This window comes from Mustelus asterias, unplaced genomic scaffold (genome assembly GCF_964213995.1).
Source record: "Mustelus asterias unplaced genomic scaffold, sMusAst1.hap1.1 HAP1_SCAFFOLD_2899, whole genome shotgun sequence".
NCBI classification, from domain to species: domain Eukaryota; kingdom Metazoa; phylum Chordata; class Chondrichthyes; order Carcharhiniformes; family Triakidae; genus Mustelus; species Mustelus asterias.
The window spans coordinates 24,429-44,319 of NW_027592844.1; the positions used below are offsets into that span (position 1 = coordinate 24,429).

The 19,891-nt window shown below is 52.1% G+C and overlaps 1 protein-coding gene across 1 annotated transcript in view; it reads right to left on the bottom strand.

The window, feature by feature from the left end:
* stx5a (syntaxin 5A) overlaps positions 1 to 17,078 on the bottom strand; it is a 41,472-nt gene extending 24,394 nt beyond the window's left edge. The window contains exons 1-3 of the mRNA XM_078207934.1: positions 16,858 to 17,078; positions 14,611 to 14,681; positions 1,000 to 1,055 (exon numbers count right to left, since the gene is read on the bottom strand). Of these exons, the coding sequence (XP_078064060.1) occupies positions 1,000 to 1,055; positions 14,611 to 14,681; positions 16,858 to 17,064 (334 nt within the window). The 5' untranslated portion in view covers positions 17,065 to 17,078. The remainder of the gene's footprint in view (positions 1 to 999; positions 1,056 to 14,610; positions 14,682 to 16,857) is intronic.
* Between the last annotated feature and the right edge of the window lie 2,813 nt (positions 17,079 to 19,891).

The following is a 19,891-nucleotide window of genomic DNA, read 5'->3' on the forward strand; positions in this document are numbered from 1 at the left end:
CCTATATCTTACGGAATCAGTAACCTGGTATAATTCAGCAATTATATTGCAATAAAAACAAATGCTTTCAGGTATTCTTGTTTCCTCTTTTAATATTGAAACTGTAAAAAGTAAAATGAATTTAAACAAAATCCAAACGGAACAAAATGGAGTGCCTTCACTGATTGGGTGGGATGGGACGGCATTCATTCTTCAAGAAAGGAATTGGACAAATAATAATTGGAGGAGTGTGTAAAAAAGAACAGCAAGGATAGAGCGGGGGGTGGGGGGCTTAAAGGGATTGCTACTCGAGAGAGAGGGAGCGGGGGAGAGTTGAAGGTAAAGTTTATTTATCAGTGTCACAAGTCGGCTGACATTAACACTGCAATGAAGTCACTGTGAAAATCCCCTAGTCGCCACACTCCGGCGCCTGTTCGGGTAACACAGAGAATTTAGCACGGCCAATGCACCTAACCAGCGGGTCTTTGGACATTAAGAGGCAATTTAGCACAGCCAATCCACCTAACTCGTACGACGGGAGGAAACCGGAGCACCCGGAGGAAACCCACGCAGACACGGGGAGAACATGCAGACTCCGCACAGACAGTGACCTGAGCCGGGAATCGAACCCGGGTCCCTGGCAGCTGTGAGGCAGCAGCGCTAACCACTGTGCCGCCCCATGATGGGATGAATGGCCTCCTTTCCCTACCGTACGCACTGATGATTAATGACAACATCCTCAAAATATCCGCGGCCACTCCACAGACACACACACAGACAAATGTGGCTCTGTTCAGTGGACAGCAGAGCCCGAGGGCCCTGTCGGGGCCCGACCAGGTTTCAATTGCTGGGTTGAGCGAGGAGGGGCGGGTTTAGGGGGCCCTCTTTTGACACCACACCCCACCAGCCTCCCTCCCCCCCCCCCCCCCCCAACCACCCTCCAACAGTGAAACACAGCAGGGCCCGACTCGACGGGCTGAATGGCTTCCTTCTGTGCCGGTATACCCTGTAGCTACTCACATATGGTCAGCTTTTCCAGTTTGGAGAATGTGTTGCTCAAATCTTTACCGATTCGTCTGCAATGCAAAGAAGAATAGTGTCAAGATGTTGCCACGCGACACGGGTAAAGAATTTGCAATAAACTAGGGTTATCCTAACCTACCTCGCATCAAGTTGATCTTTCTCTACACCCTAGCTGTGACTGTAACACTACATTCTGCACTCTCTCCTTTCCTTCTCCCCTATGTACTCTATGAACGGTATGCTTTGTCTGTATAGCGCCCAAGAAACAATACTTTTCACTGTATCCCAATACATGACAATAATAAATCAAATCAAATATTAAGCTGATCTTTCTTTACACCCTAGCTGTGACTGTAACACTACATTCTGCACCCTCTGGGTTGGTTAGGGCAAGTTTAGGGCCAGTTATAGATGGCAGAGGGAAGTTATGTGTGGAACCGGAGGAGATTGGTGAAGCATTGAACCAATATTTCTCTTCGGTGTTCACGCAAGGGGACATGAATATAGCTGAGGAGGACACTGGGTTGCAAGGGAGTAGAATAGACAGTATTACAGTTGATAAGGAGGATGTGCAGGATATTCTGGAGGGTCTGAAAATAGATAAATCCCCTGGTCCGGATGGGATTTATCCAAGGATTCTCTGGGAGGCAAGAGAAGTGATTGCAGAGCCTCTGGCTCTGATCTTCAGGTCGTCGTTGGCCTCTGGTATAGTACCAGAAGATTGGAGGTTAGCGAATGTTGTCCCATTGTTTAAGAAGGGGAACAGAGACTTCCCCGGGAATTATAGACCGGTGAGTCTCACTTCTGTTGTCGGCAAGATGTTGGAAAAAATTATAAGGGATAGGATTTATAGTTATTTGGAGAGTAATGAATTGATAGGTGATAGTCAGCATGGTTTTGTGGCAGGTAGGTCGTGCCTTACTAACCTTATTGAGTTTTTTGAGAAAGTGACCAAGGAGGTGGATGGGGGCAAGGCAGTGGACGTGGTATATATGGATTTTAGTAAGGCGTTTGATAAGGTTCACCATGGTAGGCTTCTGCAGAAAATGCAGATGTATGGGATTGGGGGTGATCTAGGAAATTGGATCAGGAATTGGCTAGCGGATAGGAAACAGAGGGTGGTGGTTGATAGTAAATATTCATCATGGAGTGCGGTTACAAGTGGTGTACCTCAGGGATCTGTTTTGGGGCCACTGCTGTTTGTAATATTTATTAATGATCTGGATGAGGGTATAGTTGGGTGGATTAGCAAATTTGCTGATGACACCAAAGTCGGTGGTGTGGTAGACAGTGAGGAAGGGTGTCGTAGTTTGCAGGAAGACTTAGACAGGTTGCAAAGTTGGGCCGAGAGGTGGCGGATGGAGTTTAATGCGGAGAAGTGTGAGGTAATTCACTTTGGTAGGAATAACAGATGTGTTGAGTATAGGGCTAACGGGAGGACTTTGAATAGTGTGGAGGAGCAGAGGGATCTAGGTGTATGTGTGCATAGATCCCTGAAAGTTGGGAATCAAGTAGATAAGGTTGTTAAGAAGGCATATGGTGTCTTGGCGTTTATTGGTAGGGGGATTGAATTTAGGAGTCGTAGCGTTATGTTGCAACTGTACACAACTCTGGTGCGGCCGCACTTGGAGTACTGTGTGCAGTTCTGATCCCCACATTACAGGAAGGATGTGGAGGCTTTGGAGAGGGTGCAGAGGAGGTTTACCAGGATGTTGCCTGGTATGGAGGGGAGATCCTATGAGGAGAGGCTGAGGGATTTGGGATTGTTTTCGCTGGAAAGGCGGCGGCTAAGAGGGGATCTTATTGAAACATATAAGATGATTAGAGGTTTAGATAGGGTGGATAGTGATAGCCTTTTTCCTCTGATGGAGAAATCCAGCACGAGGGGGCATGGCTTTAAATTGAGGGGGGGTAGTTATAGAACCGATGTCAGGGGTAGGTTCTTTACCCAGAGGGTGGTGAGGGATTGGAATGCCCTGCCAGCATCAGTAGTAAATGCGCCTAGTTTGGGGGCGTTTAAGAGATCCGTAGATAGGTTCATGGACGAAAAGAAATTGGTTTAGGTTGGAGGGTCACAGTTTTTTTTTTTAACTGGTCGGTGCAACATCGTGGGCCGAAGGGCCTGTTCTGCGCTGTAATGTTCTATGTTCTATGTTCTATGTTCTCCTTTCCTTCTCTATGAATGGTATGCTTTGTATAGCGTGCAAGAAACAATACTTTTCACTGTATCCCAATACATGTGACAATAGTAAATTAAATCAAAAGATTAGATTGGGTAGATTCAGAAAGAATGTTCCCAATGGTGGTTGGGGGGAGAGTGGGGGCGGGTGGAAGGAGAGGTAGGATCAGGATGGGTGGCACGGTGGTTAGCACTGCTGCCACACAGCACCAGGGACCCGGGTTCAATTCCCGGCTTGGGTCACTGTCTGTGTGGAGTCTGCACGTTCTCCCCGTGTCTGCGTGGGTTTCCTCCGGGTGCTCCGGTTTCCTCCCACAGTCCAAAGATGTGCAGGTTAGGTGGATTGGCCATGCTAAATTGCCCCTTAATGTCAGGGGGATCAGGAGGGTAAATATGTGGGGTTCCGGGGATAGGACAGTAGCTGGTTGGGATTATTGTGGGTGCAGGCTCGATGGGCCAAATGGCCTCCTTCTGCACTGTGGATTCGATGATATTGAATTTGATGATCAGCCATGATCAGAATGAATGGCGGAGCAGGCTGGGAGGGCCGAATGGCCTCCTCCTGCTTCTAGTTTCCAAGTCCATCATCTGGCCAGCCCCACCCTCTGACCCTCAGTGTTTACCGGAATGTTTATTCCACAAACACCATCAGTCTTCAAAACCCAAGCAACAAGGATGCCACAACCGGTCTCAGGTCTGCTCCCTCCTGTCCTGTGGAAGTCAGAATCTTGCCCACCACTGATCAATTCACTGTGGAGGCTGCAGAATCTAGATTATAAGCATGGCGCATTTGCACAATGCTGGAGAATGCTCCGCAGTCTGTTCAGAGAAAGTCTGACCACGAGGTAAAATGCCTAATCATGCAGGAGATAAGCTATTTCAAAGCCCAAGCTAGAACTTTGTATAGAACCAGGACCAGGAACTAGAACCAGGACCAGGAACTAGAACCAGGACCAGGAACCAGGACCAGGACCAGGAACCAGGACCAGGAACCAGGACCAGGAACCAGGACCAGGACCAGGAACCAGGACCAGGAACTAGAACCAGGACCAGGAACTAGAACCAGGACCAGGAACTAGAACCAGGACCAGGAACTAGAACCAGGACCAGGAACTAGAACCAGGACCAGGAACTAGAACCAGGACCAGGAACTAGAACCAGGACAAGGAACTAGAACCAGGACAAGGAACTAGAACCAGGACAAGGAACTAGAACCAGGACAAGGAACTAGAACCAGGACAAGGAACTAGAACCAGGACCAGGAACTAGAACCAGGACCAGGAACTAGAACCAGGAACTAGAACCAGGACCAGGAACTAGAACCAGGACCAGGAACGAGAACCAGGAACTAGAACCAGGACCAGGAACTAGAACCAGGACCAGGAACTAGAACCAGGACCAGGAGCTAGAACCAGGACCAGGAGCTAGAACCAGGAACTAGAACCAGGAACTAGAACCAGGAACTAGAACCAGGAACTAGAACCAGGAACTAGAACCAGGAACCAGGACCAGGACCAGGAACTAGAACCAGGACCAGGAACTAGAACCAGGACCAGGAACTAGAACCAGGACCAGGAACTAGAACCAGGACAAGGAACTAGAACCAGGACAAGGAACTAGAACCAGGACAAGGAACTAGAACCAGGACAAGGAACTAGAACCAGGACAAGGAACTAGAACCAGGACCAGGAACTAGAACCAGGACCAGGAACTAGAACCAGGAACTAGAACCAGGACCAGGAACTAGAACCAGGACCAGGAACGAGAACCAGGAACTAGAACCAGGACCAGGAACTAGAACCAGGACCAGGAACTAGAACCAGGAGCTAGAACCAGGACCAGGAGCTAGAACCAGGAGCTAGAACCAGGAGCTAGAACCAGGAACTAGAACCAGGAACTAGAACCAGGAACTAGAACCAGGAACTAGAACCAGGAACTAGAACCAGGAACTAGAACCAGGAACTAGAACCAGGAACTAGAACCAGGAACTAGAACCAGGAACCAGGACCAGGAACTAGAACCAGGACCAGGAACTAGAACCAGGACCAGGAACTAGAACCAGGACGAGGAACTAGAACCAGGACGAGGAACTAGATCCAGGACGAGGAACTAGATCCAGGACGAGGAACTAGATCCAGGACCAGGAACTAGATCCAGGACCAGGAACTAGATCCAGGACCAGGAACTAGATCCAGGACCAGGAACTAGATCCAGGACCAGGAACTAGATCCAGGACCAGGAACTAGATCCAGGACCAGGAACGAGAACCAGGAACTAGAACCAGGACCAGGAACTAGAACCAGGACCAAGAACTAGAACCAGGACCAAGAACTAGAACCAGGACCAGGAACTAGAACCAGGACCAGGAACTAGAACCAGGACCAGGAACTAGAACCAGGACCAGGAGCTAGAACCAGGACCAGGAGCTAGAACCAGGACCAGGAACTAGAACCAGGACCAGGAACTAGAACCAGGACCAGGAACTAGAACCAGGAACTAGAACCTTTGTTTAACTGGAGTGAGAGTGGGGGAGAGAGTCCTAGCAGGAGTGCTGAGAGTAAGCTAAGAAGTGATTTAATTATTCATTTATTCATTTAAGGGTATTCCTAGTATATTTCGCGGGCTTTTTTCAGGGTTTTGAATTGAGGAAGTGAGGTCAGCTGAAGGGGATTCTGGGAGGTTGAGTCTTAGTACAAAAGGCAGTTACTTGGGGGGTTCGTCGGGAGCATAAAAAGCCGTCTGCACTATACAGCGGGCAGCGTCGGGAGCGGGCAGTGGAGTGAGTGGGGAGCAGAGTGTGCATTATAAGGGCTTTGGCTCACAGGGCTTGGGCTAAAAGGGCAAGGCAAGGCTAGTTATTTTTTACCCAACCCTATAAAGGATAAGGGTAGATATGAGTGATCGGCCAGTTCAGTGCTTCCGATGTGGGATGTGGGAGTTTCTGCAAACACCGAGCTTCCCAGAGGTTCACATATGTGCCAGGTGCGTGGAACTGCAGCTCTTGAGAGACCGTGTTAGGGAACTGGAGCTGCAGATCGCTGACCTTAGCCTAGTCAGGGAAAATGGGAGAAAAATTGACAGCAGTTATAGGCAACTAGTTACACCGGGGCATCGGGAGAATGACACGTGGGTCACAGTTAGGAGGAGTAAAGGGCAGAAGGGTAAAGTACAAGGGAGGTCTCCAGAGGTGTCTCAAAATAGGAAGGGCTTGGTGACAGGTGTGAGAGGGGAGGGGAGTGGACAGTTAGAAGAAGGGTCACCTGTGGTTGTCCCACTCCAAAACAGGTACATTGTTTTAGATAGTGTGGAGGAGTGTGCCTCTCCAGGGGTAAGACACAGTGACCAGGTCACTGGCACACAGTCAGGCTCTGTGGCCCGGAAAGGGAAGAGAGGGGTTAGGAGAGCGATAGTGGTGGGGGATGCGTCAGTTAGAGGGACAGACAGGCGATTCTGTGGGGGCGAACGGGACTCCAGGATGGTAGTCTGCCTACCTGGTGCTGGGGTCACGGATGTCTCCGAGCGGATAGGAGGCATTTTAAAAGGGGAAGATAAAGAAACGGATGTCATTATACACATTGGTGGAAATGACGTAGATAGGAAGAGTAGAGGGGTCCTAAGGGAGCAATTCAGGGAGTTGGGAAATAGGTTAAAAAGTAGGGTCACTAGGGTGGCCATCTCTGGGCTGCTCCCAATGCCTCGTGCCACTGAGGATAAGAATAGGGAGTTGGTTCAAATGAATGCCTGGCTAAAGGACTGGTCCAGGAGGGAGGGCTTTATTTTCATAGACCAATGGGAGGTTTTCAGGAGAGGATGGCACCTGTACAAGAGGGAGGGGTCACAACTAAGTTGGAAGGGCACAAATATCCTGGCTGGGAGCTTTGCTAGTGCAGTTCGGGGGGGTTTAAACTAGTATGGCAGGGGGGTGGGGATCAAACTATTAGGTCTATAAGTGTGGTGGCTGGGGACGAGCTTGGGGCTGGGACAAGGCTGGCAAAGAAGAAGAGCACTCTGGGGGAGGACGACCTCACTGAGCCTGGGGGTCTGGAGTGCTTATACTTCAATGCAAGGAGCGTAGCAGGTAAAACAGACGAACTTGGGGCCTTAATGCGCACGAGGAATTTGGATGTGGTTGCGGTGACGGAGACTTGGTTGAAAGAGGGACAGGACTGGCAGCTGAATATTCCAGGGTACAAGTGTTTTAGGCGAGACAGAGGAGGGGCCAAAAGAGGTGGGGGAGTAGCGGTATTGGTTGGAGAGCATATTACAGCGGTGCAGAGGGAGGACAATTCGGAGGAGTCGTGTAGCGAGTCACTCTGGGTGGAGCTTAGAAACAGGAAAGGCGCAGTCACTATGTTGGGGGTGTACTACAGGCCCCCCAACAGCCCAAGGGAAGTGGAAGAATGGATATGTCAGGAGATACTGGATAGGTGCAGGAAATATAGGGTTGTTGTAGTGGGAGACTTCAATTTCCCTGGTATAGACTGGAAATCGCTGAGGGCAGGGACTCTGGATGGTGAGGCATTTGTAAAATGTGTACAGGAGGGTTCGTTGGAACAATATGTGGACAGCCCAACTAGAGAGGGGGCTATACTGGACCTGGTGCTGGGGAATGAGCCCGGTCAGGTCTTCAAAGTTTTGGTCGGGGAACATGTGGCAAATAGTGACCACAATTCTGTTAGCTTTAGGATAGTGATGGAAAAGGATGAGTGGTGTCCCAAGAGTAAGGTGTTGGATTGGGGGAAGGCTAACTTTATTGGGATCAGGCAGAAATTGGCAGCTCTTGATTGGGAGAGGCTGTTTGAGGGTAAATCCACATCTGGTATGTGGCAGTCTTTTAAGGAACGGTTGTTAGGGCTACAGGACAAGCATGTGCCTGTAAAAAAGAAGGATAGGAAGGGTAGGATTAGAGAACCGTGGATAACCAGGGAAATTGAGGGACTGGTCAAAAGGAAAAGAGAGGCGTATGTTAGGTCCAAGCAGCTAAAAACGGAGGGAGCTCTGGAGGAGTATAATGAAAGTAGGAAAATACTCAAACGGGGAATTAGAAGAGCAAAAAGGGGTCACGAAATGTTCTTGGCAGACAGGATTAAGGAGAATCCCAAGGCATTTTATTCATACGTTAGGAACAAAAGGGTTGTAAGGGAAAAAATCGGACCTCTCAGGGACAAAAGTGGGGACTTATGCTTGGAGCCCAAAGAGGTAGGGGAGATCCTAAATGAATACTTTGCGTCGGTATTCACTAAGGAGAGGGATGTGTTGACTGGGAGTGTCTCGGAGGGGAGTGTTGAACCGTTGGAGAAAATCTCCATTACAAAGGAGGAAGTGTTAGGTTTGTTAGAGAATATAAAGACTGACAAATCCCCAGGGCCTGATGGAATCTATCCAAGGCTGCTCAGGGAGACGAGAGGTGAAATCGTTGGGCCTCTGACGCAAATCTTTGTCTCGTCACTGGACACAGGTGAGGTCCCAGAGGATTGGAGGATAGCCAATGTGGTCCCGTTATTTAAGAAGGGTAGGAAGGATAACCCGGGTAATTATAGGCCGGTGAGCTTGACGTCCGTGGTGGGGAAGTTGTTGGAGAAGATTCTTAAAGATAGGATGTATGCGCATTTAGAAAGGAATAAACTCATTAACGATAGTCAACATGGTTTTGTGAGGGGGAGGTCATGCCTCACGAACCTGGTGGTGTTTTTTGAAGAAGTGACCAAAATGGTTGACGAAGGAAGGGCCGTGGATGTTGTCTATATGGATTTTAGTAAAGCATTTGACAAAGTCCCTCATGGTAGGCTAGTGAAAAAGGTTGGATCCCATGGGATAAAGGGGGAGGTGGCTAGATGGGTGGAGAACTGGCTTGGTCATAGAAGACAGAGGGTGGTAGTGGAAGGGTCTTTTTCCGGCTGGAGGCCTGTGACTAGTGGTGTTCCGCAGGGCTCTGTATTGGGACCTCTGCTGTTTGTGATTTATATAAATGATCTGGAAGAAGGAGTAACTGGGGTGATCAGTAAGTTTGCGGACGACACAAAACTGGCAGGACTTGCAGATAGTGAGGAACATTGTCAGAGGCTACAGAAGGATATAGATAGGCTGGAAATTTGGGCAAGGAAATGGCAGATGGAGTTCAATCCTGATAAATGCGAAGTGATGCATTTTGGTGGGAATAATGTAGGGAGGAGCTACACGATAAATGGAAGAACCATAAAGGGTGTAGAGACGCAGAGGGACCTGGGTGTGCAAGTCCACAGATCTTTGAAGGTGACGTCACAGGTGGAGAAGGTGGTGAAGAAGGCATATGGCATGCTTGCCTTTATAGGACGGGGCATAGAGTATAAAAGTTGGGGTCTGATGTTGCAGATGTATAGAACGTTGGTTCGGCCGCATTTGGAATACTGCGTCCAGTTCTGGTCGCCACACTACCAGAAGGACGTGGAGGCTTTGGAGAGAGTACAGAGGAGGTTTACCAGGATGTTGCCTGGTATGGAGGGGCTTGGTTATGAGGAGAGATTGGGGAAACTGGGATTGTTCTCCTTGGAAAGACGGAGGATGAGGGGAGACTTAATAGAGGTGTATAAAATTATGAAAGGCATAGATAGGGTGAACGGTGGGAAGCTTTTCCCCGGGTCGGTGGTGACGTTCACGAGGGGTCATAGGTTCAAGGTGAAGGGGGGGAGGTTTAACACAGATATCAGAAGGACATATTTCACACAGAGGGTCGTGGGGGCCTGGAATGTGTTGCCGGGCAAGGTGGTGGAGGCGGACACACTGGGAACGTTTAAGACTTATCTAGACAGCTATATGAACGGAGTGGGAATGGAGGGATACAAAAGAGTGGTCTAGTTTGGACCAGGGAGCGGCGCGGGCTAATTGTTCCTGGTTTCTCGTTTCAAGGCTTCATTCTACGATCATCTTGCTGGTGCCAGTACAGAGTGAGACTGCGGATAGTTGGGAACCTGTCTCGGGGGCAGGGAATTCATATGGTGTTCGTGGAAGTGGAAATGACTAGGGTTGGGAAGCATTTTCCGATCGGGGCCATTGTGATCTCCTGGACTCGTTTCGATCGCCTCAGGGGGTCGGAGAGGAATTTCCCAGATTTTTTTTTCCCCATATTGGCCCTGGGGTTTTTCACTCTGGGTTTTCGCCTCTCCCTGGAGATCACATGGTCTGGAATGGGGGGGTGGGGGTAAGTTAATAGGTTGTAATGAACAAAGCATCGTAGCTGTGAGGGACAGCTCGGTGGATAGGATATTGGTATGTAGATAGGCTGGAAAATTGGGCGGGGATCCTGGATTCAGGATTCAATCCTGGACCGGGGAGCGGCGCGGGCTTGGAGGGCCGAAGGGCCTGTTCCTGTGCTGTATTGTTCTTTGTTTGTTCTATCCAGGACGAGGAACTAGATCCAGGACCAGGAACTAGATCCAGGACCAGGAACTAGATCCAGGACCAGGAACTAGATCCAGGACCAGGAACTAGATCCAGGACCAGGAACTAGATCCAGGACCAGGAACTAGATCCAGGACCAGGAACTAGATCCAGGACCAGGAACTAGATCCAGGACCAGGAACTAGATCCAGGACCAGGAACTAGATCCAGGACCAGGAACTAGATCCAGGACCAGGAACTAGATCCAGGACCAGGAACTAGATCCAGGACCAGGAACTAGATCCAGGACCAGGAACTAGATCCAGGACCAGGAACTAGATCCAGGACCAGGAACTAGATCCAGGACCAGGAACTAGATCCAGGACCAGGAACTAGATCCAGGACCAGGAACTAGATCCAGGACCAGGAACTAGATCCAGGACCAGGAACTAGATCCAGGACCAGGAACTAGATCCAGGACCAGGAACTAGATCCAGGACCAGGAACTAGATCCAGGACCAGGAACTAGATCCAGGACCAGGAACTAGATCCAGGACCAGGAACTAGATCCAGGACCAGGAACTAGATCCAGGACCAGGAACTAGATCCAGGACCAGGAACTAGATCCAGGACCAGGAACTAGATCCAGGACCAGGAACTAGATCCAGGACCAGGAACTAGATCCAGGACCAGGAACTAGATCCAGGACCAGGAACTAGATCCAGGACCAGGAACTAGATCCAGGACCAGGAACTAGATCCAGGACCAGGAACTAGATCCAGGACCAGGACCAGGAACCAGAACCAGGAACCAGAACCAGGACTAGGAGCTAGAACCAGAACCAGGAACTAGAACCAGGACCAGGAACTAGAACCAGGACCAGGAGCTAGAACCAGGACCAGGAGCTAGAACCAGGACCAGGAGCTAGAACCAGGACCAGGAGCTAGAACCAGGACCAGGAACTAGAACCAGGACCAGGAAATTTGGCATGTCAGCTATGGCTCTCACCAATTTCTACAGATGCACCAGAGAAAGCATTCTTTCCGGGTGTATCACAGCTTGGTATGGCTCCTGCTCTGCCCAAGACCGCAAGAAACTACAAAGGGTCGTGAATGTAGCCCAGTCCATCACGCAAACCAGTCTCCCATCCATTGACTCCGTCTACACTTCCCACTGCCTTGGGAAAAGCAGCCGGCATAATCAACAACCTCACACACCCCGGACATTCTCTCTTCCACCCTCTTCCGTTGGGAAAAAGATACAAAAGTCTGAGGTCACGGACCAACCAACTCAAGAACAGCTTCTTCCCTGCTGCTGTCGGACTTTTGAATGGACTTACCTCGCATTCAGTTGATCTTTCTCCACACCCTAGCTATGACTGTAACACTACATTAGAGTCATAGAGGTTTACAACATGGAAACAGGCCCTTCGGCCCAACTTGTCCATGCCACCCTTTTTTTAAAAAACCCCTAAGCTAATCCCAATTGCCCGCATTTGGCCCATATCCCTCTATACCCATCTTACCCATGTAACTGTCTAAATGCTTTTCAAAAGATAAAATTGTACCCGCCTCTCCTACCGCCTCTGGCAGCTCGTTCCAGACACTCACCACCCTCTGAGAAAAAATTGCCCCTCTGGACCCTTTTGTATCTCTCCCCTCTCACCTTAAACCTATGTCCTCTAGTTTTAGACTCCCCTACCTTTGGGAAAAGATGTTGACTATCTAGCTGATCTGTGCCCCTCATTGTTTTATAGACCTCTATAAGATCACCCCTCAGCCTCCTACGCTCTAGAGAAAAGAGTCCCAGTCTATCCAGCCTCTCCTTATAACTCAATCCATCAAGTCCCGGTAACATCCTAGTAAATCTTTTCTGCACTCTTTCTAGTTTAATAATATCCTTTCTATAATAGGGTGACTAGAATTGCACACAGTATTCCAAGTGTAGCCTTACCAATGTCTTGTACAACTTCAACAAGATGTCCCAACTCCTATAATTCAATGTTCTGACCGATGAAACCAAGCATGCCGAATGCCTTCTTCACCACTCTGTCCACCTGTGACTCCACTTTCAAGGAGCTATGAACATGTACCCCAAGATCTCTTTGGTCTGTAACTCTCCCCAACGCCCTACCATGAACTGAGTAAGTCCTGCCCTGGTTCAATCTACCAAAATGCATCACCTCGCATTTATCCGAATTAAACTCCATCTGCCATTCGTCAGCCCACTGGCCCAATTGATCAAGATCCCATTGCAATTGGAGATAACCTTCCTCACTGTCCACCATACCACCAGTCTTGGTGTCATCTGCAAACTTACTAACCATGCCCCTTATATTCTCATCCAAATCATGAATATAAATGACAAATAACAGTGGGCCCAGCACTGATCCCGGAGGCACACCGCTGGTCACAGGCCTCCAGTTTGAAAAAACAACTCTCTACAACCACCCTCTGGCTTCTGTCAAGAAGCCAATTTTGTATCCATTTAGCTACCTCACCCTGGATCCCGTGAGATTTAACCTTATGCAACAACCTACCACGCGGTACCTTGTCAAAGGCCTTGCTAAAGTCCATGTAGACAACATGCACCCTCTCCTTTCCATCTCTATGAACGGTATGCTGTGTCTGTATAGCGCGCAAGAAACAATACTTTTCACTGTATCCCAATACATGTGACAATAATAAATTAAATCAAAATTACACCAAGTTGGTGGGCAACTGTCCCTCCGGCCACAGTCTGATTCTCTCCCCCATTTGTTGCCTACTTGTGCAGCCCTGTCCTATTCCTTGGCTGGGTGAAGTCATGCTTCGCACCCCCACTGACCCCACGCCAACTGGGAGATGCCAGCTTTGATGCCCAGGGTGTGTGGGGTACAAGTGGGTCCCAGCCACCAAAGCGGGCAGCTGGGATGGGCAAGAGCGGGGAGGGACCACCCTCCTCGCTTCCCCAGGAGCATGCTCGCTGGGAAATGGGAGCCAGTAAAAGGAAAGTTAAAAGTATATTTATTAGTGTCACAAGCTGGCTTACATTAACACTGCAATAAAGTTACTGTCAAAATCCCCCCCAGTCGCCACACTCCGGCGCCTGTTCGGGTACACTGAGGGAGAATTTAGCACGGCCAATGCACCCTAACCAGCACGTCTTTCAGACTGTGGGAGGAAACCGGAGCACCCGGAGGAAACCCACGCCGACACGGGGAGAACGTGCAGACTCCGCACAGGCAGTGACCCGAGCCGGGAATCGAACCCGGGTCCCTGGCGCTGTGAGGCAGCAGCGCTAACCGCTGTGCCACCGTGCCGCCCAAGGCAAGACCAGTGTTGCGATGCCCGCTGCGGTCAATTAACCCGTCGACCCTCGATCTTGAGGCATGCACTGGTGAGGGACTACAGGTTACGAAAGAGTTGGCACCTTTGGGGCCGGTGGGGGGGGCTAGGGATGTGGGTGTGAGCTGTGTGGGGTGGCGGGGGGGGGGGAAACAGAACAGGCAGCCGCAGCTGAGGGAAGGCTTGGAGTTTATACCTGGATTCAGAAAGAATGTTCCCGATGGTGGGGGGAGTCCAGAACTAGGGGGTCATAGTTTGAGGATAAGGGGGTAAACCTTTTAGGACTGAGGTGAGGAGAAATTTCTTCACCCAGAGAGCGGCGGAATTCACTCCCACAGAAAGTAGTTGAGGCCAAAACGTTGTGAGATTTCAAGAAGAAATTAGATATCGCTCCCACCTGGCACCCTAGATATAGCTCCCACTTCCCAGCAAGCGCGCCCCTAGGCAAGCAAGGAGGGTGATCCCTCCCCGCTTCGGTGGCTGGGACCCACTTGTACCGCACACAGCGGGGCATCAAAGCTGGCACCTCCCGGTTGGCGTGGGGTCAGCGAGGATGCCCAGCCAAGAAATAGAAGCGGGCTGCACGGTGGGCAACAAACCCGGGAGAGAAGCAGGCTGTGGTCGGAGGAACGGCTGCTCACTAAACCTTTGTACTGGCAGCTGGACCCAGTGCCCGCTGCTGGGCTGCCGGCACACCACCTGGGGCGGGGGGGGGTCCGCTCTGCTCCCGGCACCGCTGACACTCACTTTGCCATGATGGTGAACTCGCTCCGCTGGCGCACGGCATTCAGCAGTGGTTTGCTAACCTGCAGGCCATTCTGAAAGAGAGATCAGACACAGGTTGGAGGGGGGGGGGATTAAACCACAAAGAAAGCCGTACATTTATACAACACATTTCACAACCTCAGAAATACCTAATAGTCCTTCTGGGAGTGAACAGTAAAGTGTGCACGTTCTGGGCACAGGCCTCAATCACTGCCAGCTGAGACACAAAAGCTGACCAAATGTTTCGGAAGCGATTGTGTGCCGAGGGTCCCTAACAGTGGAGAAAATGTACCAACGCTAACCCAGAGCCACTGACACCAGCTCAATAATGGCCCTTTTGTTTAGCTGGCGTACCCCCAGAGAAAATGATTGCTCCAGGTCTCGAGGACCGCAAAGGGGGAGACAGGAGAGACGTACAGAAGATGCCCAACAAACGTGAGACCGGAACTAGGGGCCATCAGGCTAAGACAGACATTCAGGAAAACATCATTTCCCACGGGGGTGGGTGGGGGGGAGAGAATGGGGGACTCGCTCCCACGGGGAATGGTGGGAGAATGGAGGAATCGCTCCCGTGGGGAGAATGGGGGACTCGCTCCTGCAGGGAGTGGGGGGAGAATGTGGGACTCGCTCCCGCAGGGAGTGGGGGGAGAATGTGGGACTCGCTCCCGTGGGGAGTGGGGGGAGAATGGGGGACTCGCTCCCGCGGGGAGTGGGGCGAGAATGGGGGACTCGCTCCCACGGAGAGTGGGGGGAGAATGGGGGACTCGCTCCCGCGGGGAGTGGGGGGAGAATGGGGGACTCGCTCCCGTGGGGAGTGGGGGGAGAATGGGGGACTCGCTCCCGCGGGGAGTGGGGGGAGAATGGGGGACTCGCTCCCGCGGGGAGTGGGGGGAGAATGGGGGACTCGCTCCCGCGGGGAGTGGGGGGAGAATGAGGGACTCGCTCCCGCGGGGAGTGGGGGGAGAATGGGGGACTCGCTCCTGCGGGGAGTGGGGGGAGAATGTGGGACTCGCTACCGCGGGGATTGGGGGAGAATGTGGGACTCGCTCCCGTGGAGGAGTGGGGGAGAATGGGGGACTCGCTCCCACGGGGAGTAGGGGAGAATGTGGGACTCGCTCCCACAGAGAGTGGGGGAGAATGTGGGATTCGCTCCCGCGGGGATTGGGGAGAATGTGGGACTCGCTCCCGCGGGGAGTGGGGAGAATGTGGGACTCGCTCCCGTGGGGAGTGGGGGAGAATGTGGGACTCGCTCCCACGGGGAGTGGGGGGAATGTAGGACTCGCTCCCGTGGGGAGTGGGGAGAATGTGGGACTCGCTCCCACGGGGAGTGGGGAGAATGTGGGACTCGCTCCCGTGGGGAGTGGGGGGAGAATGTGGGACCCGCTCCTACGGGGTGTGGTCGAAATCAATAACCTCACACACTTAAGAGGGTGTGGGGGGAGCTGGGTAATCACGAGGAAGAAAGGAATACGCTGATAGGGTGAAATTTAGATGTGATGGGACGGGGCTGGTGTGTACAGCAGGAACAGCAGCAGAGAGCAGTAGGGCCGAATGGCCTGTTTCTGTGCTGTACGTTGTATCTAATGACAGTAATCAGCAGGTTTGCTGTCAGTCGATTAAGTATTCATCATTAAGATGAATACTTGGTTAGCCTGAGGATATGCGCATATTCCATGACTGATTAGCTCGGACAAGAAGGTTTCCTGGGGGGGCGTGGTGGCACAGTAGTTAGCAGTGCTGCCTCACAGCGTCACAGACCGGGGTTTGATCCTGGCCCCGGGTCACTGTCTGTGTGGGGTCTGCACGTTCCCCCCGTGTCTGCGTGGGTTTCCTCCGGGTGCTCCAGTTTCCACTCTCAGTCCAAAGATGTGCGGGTTGGGGGACTGGCCATGATAAACTGCCCCTTAGATTAGCAGGGTAAATGTGTGTGGTTACGGGGATGGGGGCCTGGGTGGTCGGTGCAGACGCGATGGGCCGAATGGCCTCCTTCTGCACCGTAGGGTTTGTATGGTTCTGTGACTGGAGCACTGTAACCCTGTATTCGTGGTCAGGTACTTAATGCCGGTTAAGCAGCAATGCCTCACGGTGCTGGAGGCCCAATGCCACTGACCGCCAAGCAAAGGTCTCTGCCAGGCCTGTCCAATGGCCATGGCAACCCGTGGCAACATCACCACGCGCCCTCCCCCCTCTCCCAATCCCTCGGCAACCCTGCCCACTGCGAGCGCTCACCTGCCGGTTCTGCATCGACTTGCAGGCGGCGAAGAACTCCTGCGTGCGGTCGCGACACGACATGATGTCTTCCAGGCAGGCGGGGACTGGGCCGGAGGAGACGGGAACCGAAGAGAAGGGTTTGGCGGTGAGGACTTGCGTTTGCGTTGGCCCGAGGTAGACTCCCTGCTCAGTACTGGAGGGACCGTGACGTCTTCGCGTATTCATCGGGGCTCATAACCCCTGCCTGGAGGCGAGAGAAGAGAGAGTGAATGTGCGTCCAACAGCAACAACCTGCATCTGTGTAGCACCTGTAATAGGTGGCCAATCCACCTAACCTGCACATCTTTGGACACTAAGGGGCAATTTAGCATGGCCAATCCACCTAACCTGCACATCTTTGGAGGAAACCGGAACACCTGGAGGAAACCCTTTTACAGACGCACCATAGAAAGCATTCTTTCTGGTTGTATCACAGCTTGGTATGGGCTCCTGCTCTGCCCAACGCCGCAAGAAACTACAAAAGGGTCATGAGTATAGCCCAATCCCATCACGCAAACCAGCCTCCCATCCATTGACTCCGTCTACACTTCCCGCTGCCTCGGGGAAAAGCAGCCGGCATAATCCAGGACCCCACACACCCCGGACATTCTCTCTTCCACCTTCTTCCATTGGGAAAAAGATACAAAAGTCTGAGGTCACATCCCAACCGACTCAAGAACAGCTTCTTCCCTGCTGCTGTCAGACTTTTGATTGGACCTACCTTGCATTAAGTTGATCTTTCTCTACACCCTAGCTATGACAGTAACACTACATTCTGCACTCTCTCCTTTCCTTCTCTATGAACGGTATGCTTTCTCTGTATAGTGTGCAAGAAACAATACTTTTCACTGTATGTTAATACATGTGACAATAATAAATCAAATCAAATTTAGCATGGCCAATACACCTAACCTGCACATCTTTGGACACTAAAGGGCAATTTAGCACGGCCAATCCACCTAACCTGCACATCTTTGGACATTAAGGGGCAATTTAGCATGGCCAATCCACCTAACCTGCACATCTTTGGACATTAAGGGGCAATTTAGCACGGCCAATCCACCTAGCCTACACATCTTTGGACACTAAGGGGCAATTTAGCATGGCCAATCCACCTAACCTACACATCTTTGGAGTGTGGGAGGAGACCGGAGCACCCGGAGGAAACCCACGCAGACACGGGGAGATCGTGTAACACTTAAAGCAGATGATCTGGTCATTTATCTCCTGGGTCCCTGCCGTGTTTAAATCAGTTGCCACAAGAGCGACTGTGGTCTGGGATGTCCCGGGGCTGTGAAAGGCTTTGCACTCACAATTTACTCCCTTGTTGTCCCTGTCCACGGACAAGGTCGACTTAAACGTTTCCACCCAGTCACATCCTGGCCTCACTCCTTGATCCGCGGACGGCTCACTCACTGAATTGGAAACCCACCCCACAGAGGACGGTACAAATCACAATCACAGCTGGCAAGGGGCAGTCGGGCTGAATGGCCAGCGAGCGTGCGGCGAGTTCTACGCAAGCTCCCCTTCCAGCCAGCTTCACTCTGCGCCAGTCGAAACGGAAAGCAGGGCCCAGATTCGGAACCGTGGCTGGTCTGAACTGTTCAGGAGGCACTGTTGGGACAGGGCAGTTTCCCGATGGTGGGGGTGTCCTGAACCGGGGTGGGGGGGTGCGGGGGGGCACAGTCTGAGGATACAGGGTGGACAGAGACGAGGAGAAACTCCTTCAGCCATAGAGTGCCCAGCCTGTGGAATTCACTCCCACAGAAAGTAGTTGAGGCCAAAACATGGTGAGATTTCAAGAAGAAATTAGATATCGCTCTTGGGGCTAAAGGGATCGAGGGATTTGGGGGAAGGGGGGAATCAGGATATTGAATTGGATAATCAGCCGTGACAAAAATGAATGCCAGAGCAGGCTCGAAGGGCCGAATGGTCTTCTCCTGCTCCACTTTCTGTGTTTTTCTAAAGTACTGAAGTTGTCCTCTGTAGCAGAGGGGTGAAGGCAGCTGACAATGAATTTGACCCCGCGCCCACACAGGCCCCCCCAGGGAGCACTCCGACTACGTGTCCTGTCGCTTTGCATTGAGCGAGAGAGAGAGAGAGCTTTCCTTAAGGAGCCGGGACTTTCCACACTGCAGGCACATGACGGAAATCCCTGCTCTAACCTGCAGCGACAGGGCTCCCTCCCTTTACCTCAGTCCCCTCCCGGGCTGGAGGGCCTGACTCACGCCTACCTGATCGAGGCATTCAAACCATAAACAGGATTCACGACGCAGACCAGGGACAGGGTGCAGAATAGGTAACAAGCTGGAGAGAGAGGGGGGGAGGAAGAGAGGGGGGGGGGAAGAGAGGGGGGGGGGGAAGAAGAGAGGGGGGGAGGAAGAAGAGAGGGGGGGAGGAAGAAGAGAGGGGGGGAGGAAGAAGAGGGGGGGGGAGGAAGAAGAGGGGGGGGGAGGAAGAAGAGGGGGGGGGAGGAAGAAGAGGGGGGGGAGGAAGAAGAGAGGGGGGGAGGAAGAAGAGAGGGGGGAGGAAGAAGAGAGGGGGGGAGGAAGAAGAGAGGGGGGGAGGAAGAAGAGAGGGGGGGAGGAAGAAGAGAGGGGGGGGGGAAGAAGAGAGGGGGGAGGAAGAAGAGAGGGGGGAGGAAGAAGAGAGGGGGGGAGGAAGAAGAGAGGGGGGGAGGAAGAAGAGAGGGGGGGAGGAGGAAGAGAGGGGGGGAGGAAGAAGAGAGGGGGGGAGGAGGAAGAGAGGGGGGGAGGAGGAAGAGAGGGGGGAGGAGGAAGAGAGGGGGGGAGGAGGAAGGAGAGGGGGGAGGAAGAGAGGGGGGGAGGAAGAGAGGGGGGGAGGAAGAGAGGGGGGGGCGAAGAGAGGGGGGGGCGAAGAGAGGGGGGGAGGAAGAGAGAGGGGGGGGAAGAGAGGGGGGGAGGAAGAGAGGGGGGGAGGAAGAGAGGGGGGGGAGGAAGAGAGGGGGGGGAGGAAGGGGAGGAGAGAGGGGGGGAGGAAGAGAGGGGGGAGG